The sequence below is a fragment of the Trachypithecus francoisi genome, unplaced genomic scaffold, assembly GCF_009764315.1.
Source record: "Trachypithecus francoisi isolate TF-2019V2 unplaced genomic scaffold, Tfra_2.0 Lachesis_group12, whole genome shotgun sequence".
In the NCBI taxonomy this organism is placed as follows: Eukaryota; Metazoa; Chordata; class Mammalia; order Primates; family Cercopithecidae; genus Trachypithecus; species Trachypithecus francoisi.
This window is the reverse complement of record NW_022681457.1, coordinates 88861302-88873825: the sequence shown is the minus strand read 5'-3', so window position 1 is coordinate 88873825 and position 12524 is coordinate 88861302. Positions and strand designations below refer to the sequence as shown.

Here is a 12524-nt window from a genome sequence, read left to right as displayed (position 1 = left end):
CAAGTCGTGGCAGGCAGTACAGAGAATAAAGGAAGCAGACTGGCTGCAGGGCCTGCAGGAGGGAAAAAAGGAGAGAAGGGAGGGCGTATCCAAACACGGGGAAAAATTGCTCTGGGGTTTAGCAGATAAAAGGAAGATACATGAGAAGCATCTAGCACAGTGTACAGTATATAGTAGGTTATAAAGTTAATGTGTGGGGTTTTTTTTCTTTTGCTTTTAGTAATTAGGAGACCATTTAAACATGTTAAAATTAATAAATTATTCTTGTAGCGGAGGTGAAACGTGTTGGAGATACCCTTCTAGGTATGGCCACACAATGTGTCCAAGTAAAAAATGTAGTGAAGACCTCACCTCAAACCCTTTCCAATCTTTGCCTGAAGATAAATGCAAAACTTGGAGGAATTAACAATGTGCTTGTGCCTCATCAAAGGTAAGATTCTGAATGCTTTCCCCACTTTTGTTTAAGATCTAACTTACATAATTTATGGGAAAACACACAAATATTATATATGCATCTAGATTACCTTTTCTCTTGTATATATATGTACCCATATACCCAACACCCAAATAAAGATACAGAACATTTCCAGCACCCCATCAGACTTCCTTATGGCCCCTCCAAATAGATAACCCCCACAGGTGACCACCATTCTGATGTCTATCAGTTATCTAGATTACTTTTGCCCATTTTTGAGCTTCATATAAATGGAATCATACAGTATGTACTGTTTTGTGTTGGTCTTCTTTTGCTCAACATTATGTCTGTGAGATTCATTTGTGTTGTTGAACTTAGGAGTAGTTTATTCTTTTTCATTGTTGTGTATGATTTCATTACATGAATAAACCACACAATTTTAATTTATTCTACCATTGATGGATATTTTCATGCATTCATTATACAATTCTACATTTTTGGTGAACTGAAACACTCTTTCTTTTGTGTGGAATTCCAGGAGTGTAATTACTGAGTTTCAGAAAATAGAGTTACAAAGAATACATGTATTTACTATTAATAGATATAGTCAAATAGTTTTCCAAAGTGGTTGTACCAATTTACACTTACACTGAGAGTTCTAGTTGCTCTATATTCTTACCAACACTTGGTAGTATCAGTCCTTTTAATTTTAGCCATTTTGATTGGGGATAATAGTATCTCATTATAGTTTTAGTTTGCATTCCCTTGATGAGTAATGATGTTAAGCACATTTCCATGTGCTCATTAGCCATTTGGACATCTTCATTTGTTTTTTTTTTTGTTTCGTTTTGTTTTGAGATGGAGTCTCACTCTGTCACTCAGGCTGGAGTTCAATGGCATGATCTTGGCTCACTGCAGCCTCCACCTCCCAGGTTCAACCAATGCTCCCACCTCAGCTTCTTGAGTAGCTAGGATTACAGGTGCACACTACCATGCACCACTACTTTTTTTGTATTTTTAGTAGAGACAGGGTTTCACCATGTTGGCCAGACTGGACTTGAACTCCTGACCTCAAGTGATCTGCCTGCCTCAGCCTCCCAAAGTGCTGAGATTACAGGCATAAGCCACCGCACCTGGCCTGTTTTTTTTTCTGGGACAAAGTCTCTGTCTTCCAGGCTGGAGTGCAGTGATGTGATCATGGCTCACTGAAGACTCAAACTCCTGGCCTTCAACTGATCCTCCCACCCCAGCCTCCCAAGTAGCTGGGACTACAGGCTCATACCACCATGCTCAGCTAATGTTTTTATTTTTTGTAGAGACAGGGTTTTGTCCTGTTGCCCAGGCTGGTCTAGAACTCTTGAGCTCAAACAATCCTCCTGCCTCAGCCTCCCAAAGTGCTGGCATTACAGGCATGAGCCACTATGCCTAGCCTGAACATCTTCTTTTATAATGGACCTGTTCAGTCCTTTGCTCATTTTTTTATATTGGGTTTTGAGCCTTTTTTATTAATTTGTAGTAGTTCTTTGTGGTTTCTGGTCCTTCACAAGATACAGATATCCTATAGGCAAACAGGATAGGCAGATTATCTTGTCCTAGTCTGTGCTTTGCCTTTTCACTCTCATACATTGTGAGTTTTCTGTTTTTTCTTTTTAAGACAAGATCTCACTCTGTCACCCAGGCTGGAGCACAGTGAGGCAATCATGACTCACTGCAGCCTCCATCTCCCCAGCTCAAGCGATTCTCCCACTTTAGTCTCCTGAATAGCTGGGACTACAGGAATGTGCCACCATGCCTGCCTATTTATTTATTTATTTATTGAGACAGAGTCTCGCTCTGTCACCCAGGCTGGAGTACAGTGATTCAATCTCGGCTCACTGCAACCTTCACCTCCTGGGTTCAAGCAATTCTCCTGCCTCTGCCTCCCAAGTAGCTGGAATTACAGACGCACGCCACCATACCTGGCTAATTTTTGTATTTTTAGTAGAGACAGGGCTTTACCTTGTTGGCCAGGCTGGTGGTCTTGAACTCCTGACCTCAAGCGATCGGCCCACCTTGGCCTCCCAAAGTGCTGGGATTATAGGCATGAGTCACTATGCCTGGCCTTAAATTTTTTTTAGAAATGAGGTCTTGCTATGTTGTCCAGGCTGGTCTTGAACTCCTAGGCTTAAGCAATCCTTCCACCTCGGCCTCTCAAAGTGTTGGATTTATAGGCGTGAGCCACGATGCTTGGTCAACAGTGGCTTTTGATGAACAGAAAATGTTAATAGGACTGAGTTGAATCAATCTTTTTATGTCTTTTTAAGAAACCCTGTCTGCCCCTCCCTTCATGGGTTTTTTTTGTTTGTTTAAATTTGAGTTTGTCAGATTGACTCTAGAGTAAACAAACACCAAGGTAAGACAGGGATATGCTGGCTGGAAATTGGGAGATTTGAGCATTGTTACTCATGTGAATTTCTAATATCTCTGAGCCTCAGTTCCTTATCTATCAAGATAATAATATCTGCCTTGTTAACTCGAAAGTGTTGTTTTTCTGTGAAATCCTATGTGTGAAAGTGATTTGAAGAGTTAAAAATGGGGCTGTGGTGTTAGTCATTGCCATACTTGAAGATGAAATTGAGTGCCTTGCTCTTATACAATCATATCACAATTCTTTCTTTTTTTAAAATTTAATCTTATCATATTTTGTCAACTTGATTAATTGATTTCTTATTTCTTATTTATTTATTTATTTTTGAGACAGGGTCTCACCTTGTCACCAAGGCTGGAGTGCAGTGGCACAATCTTGGCTCACTGCAAACTCCGCCTCCTGGGCTCAAGCAATCTTTCCACCTCAGCCTCCCGGCTAGCTGGGACCACAGGCGTGCACTACCATGCCTGGCTTATTTTTTGTATTTTTGGTACAGACGAGGTTTCTCCATGTTCCCCACGTTGGTCTCAAACTCCTGAGCTCAAGCAATCCACCCGCTCAGCTTCCCAACACAGTTTTCATTTTTGTCCTTGAATGAAACGTCTAGGTAAATAAATCCCTCCTTAAACATTAGTGATGAGATATATGGGACATAGGGGAAGTTAACCTAAAGTCTGTCATCATTTAATTTTACCCCAAACATTTGAGACAATATAGTGTAGTGGCTTAGAGTGCATACTTTGGCGTTAGACTTCTTGGGTTGGGATTCTAGCTTTTCCACTCTTAGCTGTGTGATCTTGGGAACATTCTTTATCCTCTTATGTCTTATTTTTTATCTGGAAAAATTGAGATAATAATTGTACCACCCTCATAAAAGTGTAAGAACTAAATGAGTTAATACATGTGAAGTGCTTAGCATAGTGGCTGATACATTGTATATGTAAGCTGTTATGTATATGTATGTTGCCTATATATGTCCACTGTTATTAACTTCTCTGTGCCAGGCTTATGTTCTGTGATAATACAGAGAGATAAATGGGACACAGCCTCTTCTCCCATGGGACCTCACCTTTAGTACCTGTTATATGAGATTTTCAAGTATGGGATGCCTCTTTAATTACACTTGAAGAATTAACACTCACAGTCCCAAATCCTACCTTTAAGAATTTATCCCAGTTACCTGGGAGGCTGAAGTGGGAGAATCACCTGAGTCCGGGAGGTTGAGGCTGCAGTGAGCTGAGATCATGCCACTGCACTCCAGCCTGGGCAACAGAGTGAGACCCTGTCTCAAAAAAAAAAAAAAAAAAAAAAAGGATATTGTTTTGAGGTGGAGTCTTACTTTGTCACCCAGGCTGAGTGTAGTGGCGTGATCCTGGTTCACTGCAACCTCCACCTCTTGGGTTCAAGTGATTTTCCTGCCTCAGCCTTCCAAGTAGCTGGGATTACAGGTGAGCGCCACCATGCCTGGCTAATTTTTTTTTTTTTTTTTTTTGAGACAGAGTGTTACTCTGTCACCCAGGCTGGTGTGCAGTGGTGCGATCTCAGCTCACTGCAACCTCCACCTTCCCGGTTCGAGTGATTCTCCTGCCTCCACCTTCTGAGTAGCTGGGATTACAGGCACACACCACCACACCTGGCTAATTTTTGTATTTTTTAGTAGAGACGGGGTTTCGCCATGTTGGCCAGGCTGGTCTCCAACTCCTGACCTCAGGTGATCCTCCCGCCTCAGCCTCCCAAAGTGCTGGGATTACAGGTGTGAGCCACCGCGCCCGGCCTCTTTTCTTTTTTTAAAGACAAGGTCTTGCTCTGTCACCCAGGCTGTAGTACAGTGATGTGACACAGTACAGTGGAGTATATAGTACATAACTTACTGCAGCCTCAAACTCCTGGGCTTAAATGATTTTTCTGCCTCAGCCTCCCAAGTAACTGGGACTACAGGCAGGTGTTGCCACGCTGGGCTTTCTTATTTTTATAGAGATCTGGGTCTTGATATGTTGCCCAGGCTGGCCTTGGACTTCTGGGGTTAAGCAGTCCTTCCTCCTTGGCCTTCCAAAGTGCTGAGATTATAAGTATGAGCCACGGTGCCCAGCCTAGGTCCTGTTTTTTCAATCTTCTCTTCCTACTCTTATAGAAGAGCCATGCTCACTTCTTCAGTCAGTCCAGAGTCACTGTACTGGGTGACATCAATATTCAGTGGTCCGTAATGTTCTTTCCAAATGGGCTTAAGTCTTTGTTCTCTCTTATAAGGTTATATCTGATTATATCTGGTGATATAATCTTGCTAAACTCAAACATTTTCACTTATATGTCTGAGTGGCAACATCTCCTTAAATCTGAGCAGGCCCTCGGTGTTCCAGCAGCCTGTCATCTTCCTGGGAGCGGATGTCACACACCCCCCAGCAGGGGATGGGAAGAAGCCTTCCATTGCTGCTGTGGTTGGCAGTATGGATGGCCACCCCAGCCGGTATTGTGCCACCGTTCGGGTGCAGACTTCCCGGCAGGAGATCTCCCAAGAGCTCCTCTACAGTCAAGAGGTCATCCAGGACCTGACTAACATGGTTCGAGAGCTGCTGATTCAGTTCTACAAATCCACACGCTTCAAACCCACTCGGATCATCTATTACCGTGGAGGGGTATCTGAGGGACAAATGAAGCAGGTACTCTCATTATCCCTGTTGCCCTTCGGGACCCCTAGAAGTCTGAGGGAGATTCCTCTCATCTGCCATTCTGGGTAGATCTGAGAAATACTAGGCAAATTCTCAATTAAACATAATTCCATTTCTGTCTTCTAGGTAGCTTGGCCAGAACTAATAGCAATTCGAAAGGCGTGTATTAGCTTGGAAGAAGATTACCGGCCAGGAATAACATATATTGTGGTACAAAAAAGACATCACACACGACTTTTCTGTGCAGATAAAACAGAAAGGGTAAGAAGATATAGTATAAGCTTTGTTATCTGAGCTCTGGCAAGTGATTATATATATACTTATATATGCCATTTTAATACAATTTTTTTCTTAAAAGCAGAAATGCCTGATAATAATTTAATAAATACAATAACTGCAGTTGGGTTTAGATGACCAATTCTGAATGATACGAGTTTTGAGACTGAATATTTTATTTCCCTTGTATAACAGAAATGCTGATTTATCGAGTTGTTTTTGTGTGGGGAGCAGTAGGTCAGAAACATGCCAGGTACATTGTGATGATATAGGCAACTTTCTAAGGGGTGGTTTTATTGTTACTTTTTGCTGCACAGTTCTAGGGTATAAAGAAGAATTTATCTTCCAAATAATTTTATATCAGCATAGGACAATCCCCAGACTGTGGACTGGTAACAGTCTGTGGCCTATTAGGAACCAGGCTGCACAGCAGAAGGTAAGCAGTGGGTGAATGAGCATTACCACCTGAGCTCTGCCTCCTGTCAGATCAGCAGTGATGGAACAGTTTCATCCCAAACCATCTCCCCCCACTCCCCCACCCCATCTATGTAAAAATTGTCTTCCATGCAACCTGTCCCTGCTGCCAAAAAGCTTGAGGACTGCTGGCATAGGAGATTGTTAGGGCACAAACTTTGAATATTTATAGTGTCACACTTAAACTGCAGTCAAATTACTCAACTTCTCTAAGCCATAATATTCTCATCTGTCAAATGTGGTTAAGAACAATATCCAGGCCAGGTGTGGTGGCTCACGCCTGTAATCCCAGCACTTTGGGAGGCCGAGGCAGGTGGATCACGAGGTCAGGAGATCGAGACCATCCTGGCTAACACGGTGAAACTGTGTCTCTACTAAAAATACAAAAAATTTGGCCGGGCGCGGTGGCTCAAGCCTGTAATCCCAGTACTTTGGGAGGCCGAGACGGGCGGATCACGAGGTCAGGAGATCGAGACCATCCTGGCTAACATGGTGAAACCCCGTCTCTACTAAAAATACAAAAAACTAGCCGGGCGACGTGGCGGGCGCCTGTAGTCCCAGCTACTCGGGAGGCTGAGGCAGGAGAATGGCGTGAGCCCGGGAGGCGGAGCTTGCAGTGAGCTGAGATCCGGCCACTGCACTCCAGCCTGGGCGGCAAAGCCAGACTCCGTCTCAAAAAAAAAAAAAAAAAAAAAAAAAAATACAAAAAATTAGCCAGGCGTGGTGGCGGGCGCCTGTAGTCCCAATTACTCAGGAGGCTGAGGCAGGAGAATGGCGTGAACCCGGGAGGCGGAGCTTGCAGTGAGCGGAGATCGCACCCCTGCACTCCAGTCTGGGAGACACAGAGAGACTCCCTCTTAAAAAAAAAGAAAAGGCCGGGCGCGGTGGCTCAAACCTGTAATCCCAGCACTTTGGGAGGCTGAGATGGGCGGATCACGAGGTCAGGAGATTGAGACCATGCTGGCTAACACGGTGAAACCCCGTCTCTACTAAAAAATACAAAAAACTAGCCGGGCAAGGTGGCGGACGGCTGTAGTCCCAGCTACTCAGGAGGCTGAGGCGGAAGAATGGCGTGAACTCGGGAGGCGGAGCTTGCAGTGAGCTGAGATCCAGCCACTGCACTCCAGCCTGGGCGACAGAGCGAGACTCCGTCTCAAAAAAAAGAAAAAAAAAAAAAAAAAAGAACAGTATCTGGCCAGGTGCTGTGGCTCATACTGGTAAGCCCAGCACTTTGGGAGACTGAGGTGGGTGATCACTTGAGGTCAGGAGTTCGAGGCCAGCCTGGCCAACATGGCAAAACTCCATCTCTACTAAAAATACAAAAATTAGTTGGGCATAATGGTGCATGCCTGTAGTCCCAGGTACTCGGGAGGTTGAGGCAGGAGAATCACTAGAACCCAGGAGGCAGAGGTTGCAGTGAGCCGAGATTGTACCACTGTACTCCAGCCTGATGACAGAGCAAGACTCTGCCTAAAAGAAAAAAATAAATAAATAAAATCCAAAATGCCTCTAATCCCCAGACATTTCAGATAGAGAATGCTCAACCTATATTATTAATAGAGTATTAATTTTGCTTCTTTGATATTTTTTAATGACTTTGCTTCATCTTGTCCAGGCCTTCTCTCATCCACCCCTAGGAAGACCAGGTCTTTCTGTTGCCTAATCATGTAATCTTATTTGCCACTCCCATTATTTTCTAGTACCCTCTAGTTTTTTTGTCTCTAATCCTAGGATGAACTGTTTCTTTTTTCTTTTCTTTTTTTTTTTTGAGACGGAGTCTCACTCTGTCGCCCAGGCTGGAGTGCAGTGGCCGGATCTCGGCTCACTGCAAGTTCCGCCTCCCGGGTTTGCGCCATTCTCCTGCCTCAGCCTCCTGAGTAGCTGGGACTACAGGCGCCCGCCACCTCGCCCGGCTAGTTTTTTATATTTTTAGTAGAGACGGGGTTTCACTGTGTTAGCCAGGATGGTCTCGATCTCCTGACCTCGTGATCCACCCGTCTCGGCCTCCCAAAGTGCTGGGATTACAGGCTTGAGCCACCGCGCCTGGCCAATTTTGAAAGGTTTAAAGAACAAAATTATGAGATAGCTTAATAATAGCTTAATAGATAGTTTAGGAAGACAAGCCTAAAGAAGATCTTAAATCTACATGAATAACAAATTGACAGACAGGTGGAGAGATGACAACAGTTAAGGAGAAGGTGGCAGGAGGTTTTATGCCCAAAGGTTAGGCAAGAGTTCAAAGAATTTGTATTAGCAAAGTCTAAGAAGTACTATTTTTTTTTTTTTTACACAGCGTATCTTTTATTTATTTATTTTATTTGACATGTGCTGGTCTACTTTTTATTTAAATTTTTATATATTTTGGGGGTACAGGTACAGATTTCTTATATGTGTATGTTACAGAGAGGTAAAGTCTGGTAAGAAGTAATATTAACTTATGGTTTCAGCAATTTAAAGACAGCCCTTTTAATTTAAGACAGTCCTTTTAATCTAAGCTGGCTGGATCTGGGGCCCAATGAGAAAACCACCTTGATTCAGAAAACAAAAAGAAACAGGTCAGGCCAGGCATGGTGGCTCACACCTGTAATCCCAGCACTTTGGGAGGCCGAGGCAGATGGATCACCTGAGGTCAGAAGTTCAAGACCGGATTGGCCCACATGGTGAAACCCCATCTCTACTAAATGTACAAAAATTAGCTGGGCATGGTGGTGGGCGCCTGTAATCCCAGCTACTCAGGAGACTGAGGCAGGAGAATCACTTGAAACCCGGAGACAGAGGTTGCAGTGAGCCAAGATTGTGCTAATTGCAACCTGAGTGACAAGAGCAAAACTCTGTCTCAAAAAAAAAAAAGAAAAGAAAAGAGGCCGGGCACGGTGGCTCAAGCCTGTAATCCCAGCGCTTTGGGAGGCTGAGACAGGCAGATCACGAGGTCAGGAGATCGAGACCATCCTGGCTAACACAGTGAAACCCCATCTCTACTAAAAAAATACAAAAAAACTAGCCGGGCGAGGTGGCGGGCGCCTGTAGTCCCAACTACTGCACTCCAGCCCGGGCGACAGAGCGAGACTCCGTCTCAAAATAAATAAATAAATAAATAAATAAACCTTTCAAAATTGACAGTCCCATTTCTTGGTCTACTTTGCACCCTGACATTTACTAATATCTTCAATTCTCTAAGCATGCCTCTTGCCAATCCACTTGCCCATTTATTTTGCCTCTACCCTTAGGTTGATAGAAATTGCTCGGGGAAAAGTGGTGATTTTTATTTTATTTTGTATTTTTGAGACAGGGTCTCACTCTGTCACCCAGGGTGGGGTGCAGTGGCATGATTATGGCTCATGGCAGCCTAGACACCCCCAGGCTCAGGTGATCCTCCTACCTCAGCCTCCCAAGTAGCTGGGACTAACAGGCACTCACCATCACTCTTGGCTAATTTTTTTTGTAGTTTTTGTAGAGATGGGGTTTCGCCACATTGTCCAGGCTGATCTTGAACTCCTGGGCTCAAGTGATCAGCTCACCTCAGCCTCTCAAAAGTGCTAGGATTACAGGCGTGAGCCACCACACCTGGCCAAAAGTATCTGTTTAATAAAGAACCGTATTACAAATTAATGAGAGCAAATCTCAGCCAGGCCTTGGATGCTGCCGTTTTTTCATTTACCCTATTCCCCATAGCATCTGTTCCACACCTTTATACTCTTCTCAAGTCCCCTACCCCATTCATAATGACTCTATTGCCAACAAAGTCCTATTGTCTATTTCCCTCCAAAAACAAGATCTAAAAGGCAAGAATTTTCTCAGCTGCCTTTCCTCTACTTTCAAACTCAGTTACATCTTGTATTTTCTTTTTTTTTTTTTGAGACGGAGTCTCGCTCTGTCCCCCGGGCTGGAGTGCAGTGGCTGGTTCTCAGCTCACTGCAAGCTCCGCCTCCCGGGTTTATGCCATTCTCCTGCCTCAGCCTCCGAGTAGCTGGGACTACAGGCGCCCGCTACCTCGCCCGGCTAGTTTTTTGTACTTTTTAGTAGAGACAGGGTTTCACCGTGTTAGCCAGGATGGTCTCGATCTCCTGACCTCGTGATCCGCCCGTCTCGGCCTCCCAAAGTGCTGGGATTACAGGCTTGAGCCACCGCGCCCGGCCACATCTTGTATTTTCTTATCTCCTTCCTCGTATCTCTCCACCGATGCTTTCTTTCCCCCATCCTATGCTTTCAATCCTAATCCCTCCTGACTTCTCTAGAGCCTTACTTGGTTGATTACACATTATTTTTCTTTTTTTTTTTTTTTTTTTTTTTTTTTGAGACGGAGTCTTGCTCTGTCGCCCGGTCTGGAGTGCAGTGGCCGGATCTCAGCTCACTGCAAGCTCCGCCTCCCGGGTTCACGCCATTCTCCTGCCTCAGCCTCCCGAGTAGCTGGGACCACAGGCGCCCGCCACCTCGCCCGGCTAGTTTTTTGTATTTTTAGTAGAGACGGGGTTTCACCGTGTTCGCCAGGAGGGTCTCGATCTCCTGACCTCGTGATCCACCCGTCTCGGCCTCCCAAAGTGCTGGGATTACAGGCTTGAGCCACCGCGCCCAGCCCACATTATTTTTCAAAACTTCACTCTTTCGTGTTCTGTTGCCTCCTTCTTGCCCTCTAAAGGTGGCTTAAATCCTCCTGAGTTCACCTCACCCTGCTTCTCCCTCAGTCTCACTGCTACCTTATCTTTTCTTCCTTTCATGACTAAACTTTGAGAAAAACAATCACTTGACTTTCCATCTGTACTTTCTATATGTACATCATACTTTAATTTTCTGTAGCCTGACTTCAATTTCAGTGACGCCATTGAAGTTGTTGTCTCAATGACTTGCTCATTTCAAATCTAGAGATATTTTGTCAGATTCCCACACTGACTTCTTTGTAGCACTTAAGACAATGATTGCCTTATTTGGCCTTAGCAAAATGACTTTCCAACCTTACTACCACCTCTGTAATCAGACTTTTTTTTTTTTTGAGATGGAGTTTCACTCTGTCACAATCTCGGCTCACTGCAACCTCTGCCTCCCGGGTTCAAATGATTCTCCTGCCTCAGCCTACCGAGTAGTTGGGATTACAGGCACGCACCACCATGCCCAGCTAATTTTTGTATTTGTTGTAGAGATGGGATTTCACTATGTTGGCCAGACTGGCCTTGAACTCCTGACCTCAGGTAATTCACCCACCTCGGCCTCCCAAAGTGCTGGGATTACAGATGTGAGCCACTGCACCTGGCCTATAATCAGACTTTTTTGATTCCTCGTTCTCCTTCTGTCCATTAAACACTGATATTTCCCGGCATTTCATACTTCTCTCTCTTCTCAATTTCAGCCCTCTCTATAGTGTCATCCACTTTTCTGGGCTAATTCCCTTGCTTGTAGATTCCTAAATCTGTATTTCCAGCCCCAATCTACTCTATTCAGCTCTTGGTCTGTACTCCGTTATCGACCAGACATATTTGCTTAGATTTTCTATGGGCACTGCATCAGTCAAGATAGGCCAACAACAAAAACCCAAATCTTAGGGGCTTACAAAGACTTGTTTCATGGTCACATTACACCTTAATTGTGGCTCTGCTGCCGCTGTGACCCTGCTGTCCTCCCTTTGGAACCTAGGCTGACAAAGAAGCATCTATCTAGAACATTGCCAGTCATCCTGGCAGAGAGGAAAAAAGATACGTGACAAGCCATGTGCTGGCCCAGAAGTAACACATTTCAGGCCACATTTTATCAGCCAAAGAAAGTCACTCCTAAAATAATTGGGTGTGGATGTATAATCCCGCCCTAGGCAGGGGCATGGGAATATTTGGCACCAATAATACAATCTACCACAGACATTTCAAGCAAAGCATGTCTAAACCTTCTATTTATTGTTTTATCCCCATCCAAAACCTATTCCTCCCCAATTTTCCTTTTATTGTATTACTTGGCATCACTGTATATTAAGTCAGCCAAGCTAGAAACTTCAGAGTTGTCTCTAAATTCTTTTCCCCATTTCCAGTCCCTTCATACGCATTTAGAAAATAGTCCTCTAGGGCCGGGCGCGGTGGCTCAAGCCTATAATCCCAGCACTTTGGGAGGCCGAGACGGGCGGATCACGAGGTCAGGAGATCGAGACCATCCTGGCGAACACGGTGAAACCCCGTCTCTACTAAAAAAAAAAAATACAAAAAACTAGCCGGGCGAGGTGGTGGGCGCCTGTAGTCCCAGCTACTCCGGAGGCTGAGGCAGGAGAATGGCGTGAACCCGGGAGGCGGAGCTTGCAGTGAGCTGAGAT

General features: G+C 44.6%; 1 protein-coding gene across 8 annotated transcripts in view; it reads left to right on the top strand.

Moving 5' to 3' along the window:
• Positions 1-12524, top strand: part of LOC117092889 (protein argonaute-4) — a 53383-nt gene that overhangs the window by 28366 nt on the left and 12493 nt on the right. For all 8 annotated transcript variants that reach the window (XR_004440949.1, XR_004440952.1, XR_004440951.1 and 5 more), the window contains 3 exons: positions 271-430; positions 5164-5479; positions 5615-5749. Coding sequence is in view for 4 of the 8 variants with exons in the window: in XM_033227135.1 (XP_033083026.1) it covers positions 271-430; positions 5164-5479; positions 5615-5749 (611 nt within the window). In the remaining 4 variants the exon portion in view is untranslated. The remainder of the gene's footprint in view (positions 1-270; positions 431-5163; positions 5480-5614; positions 5750-12524) is intronic.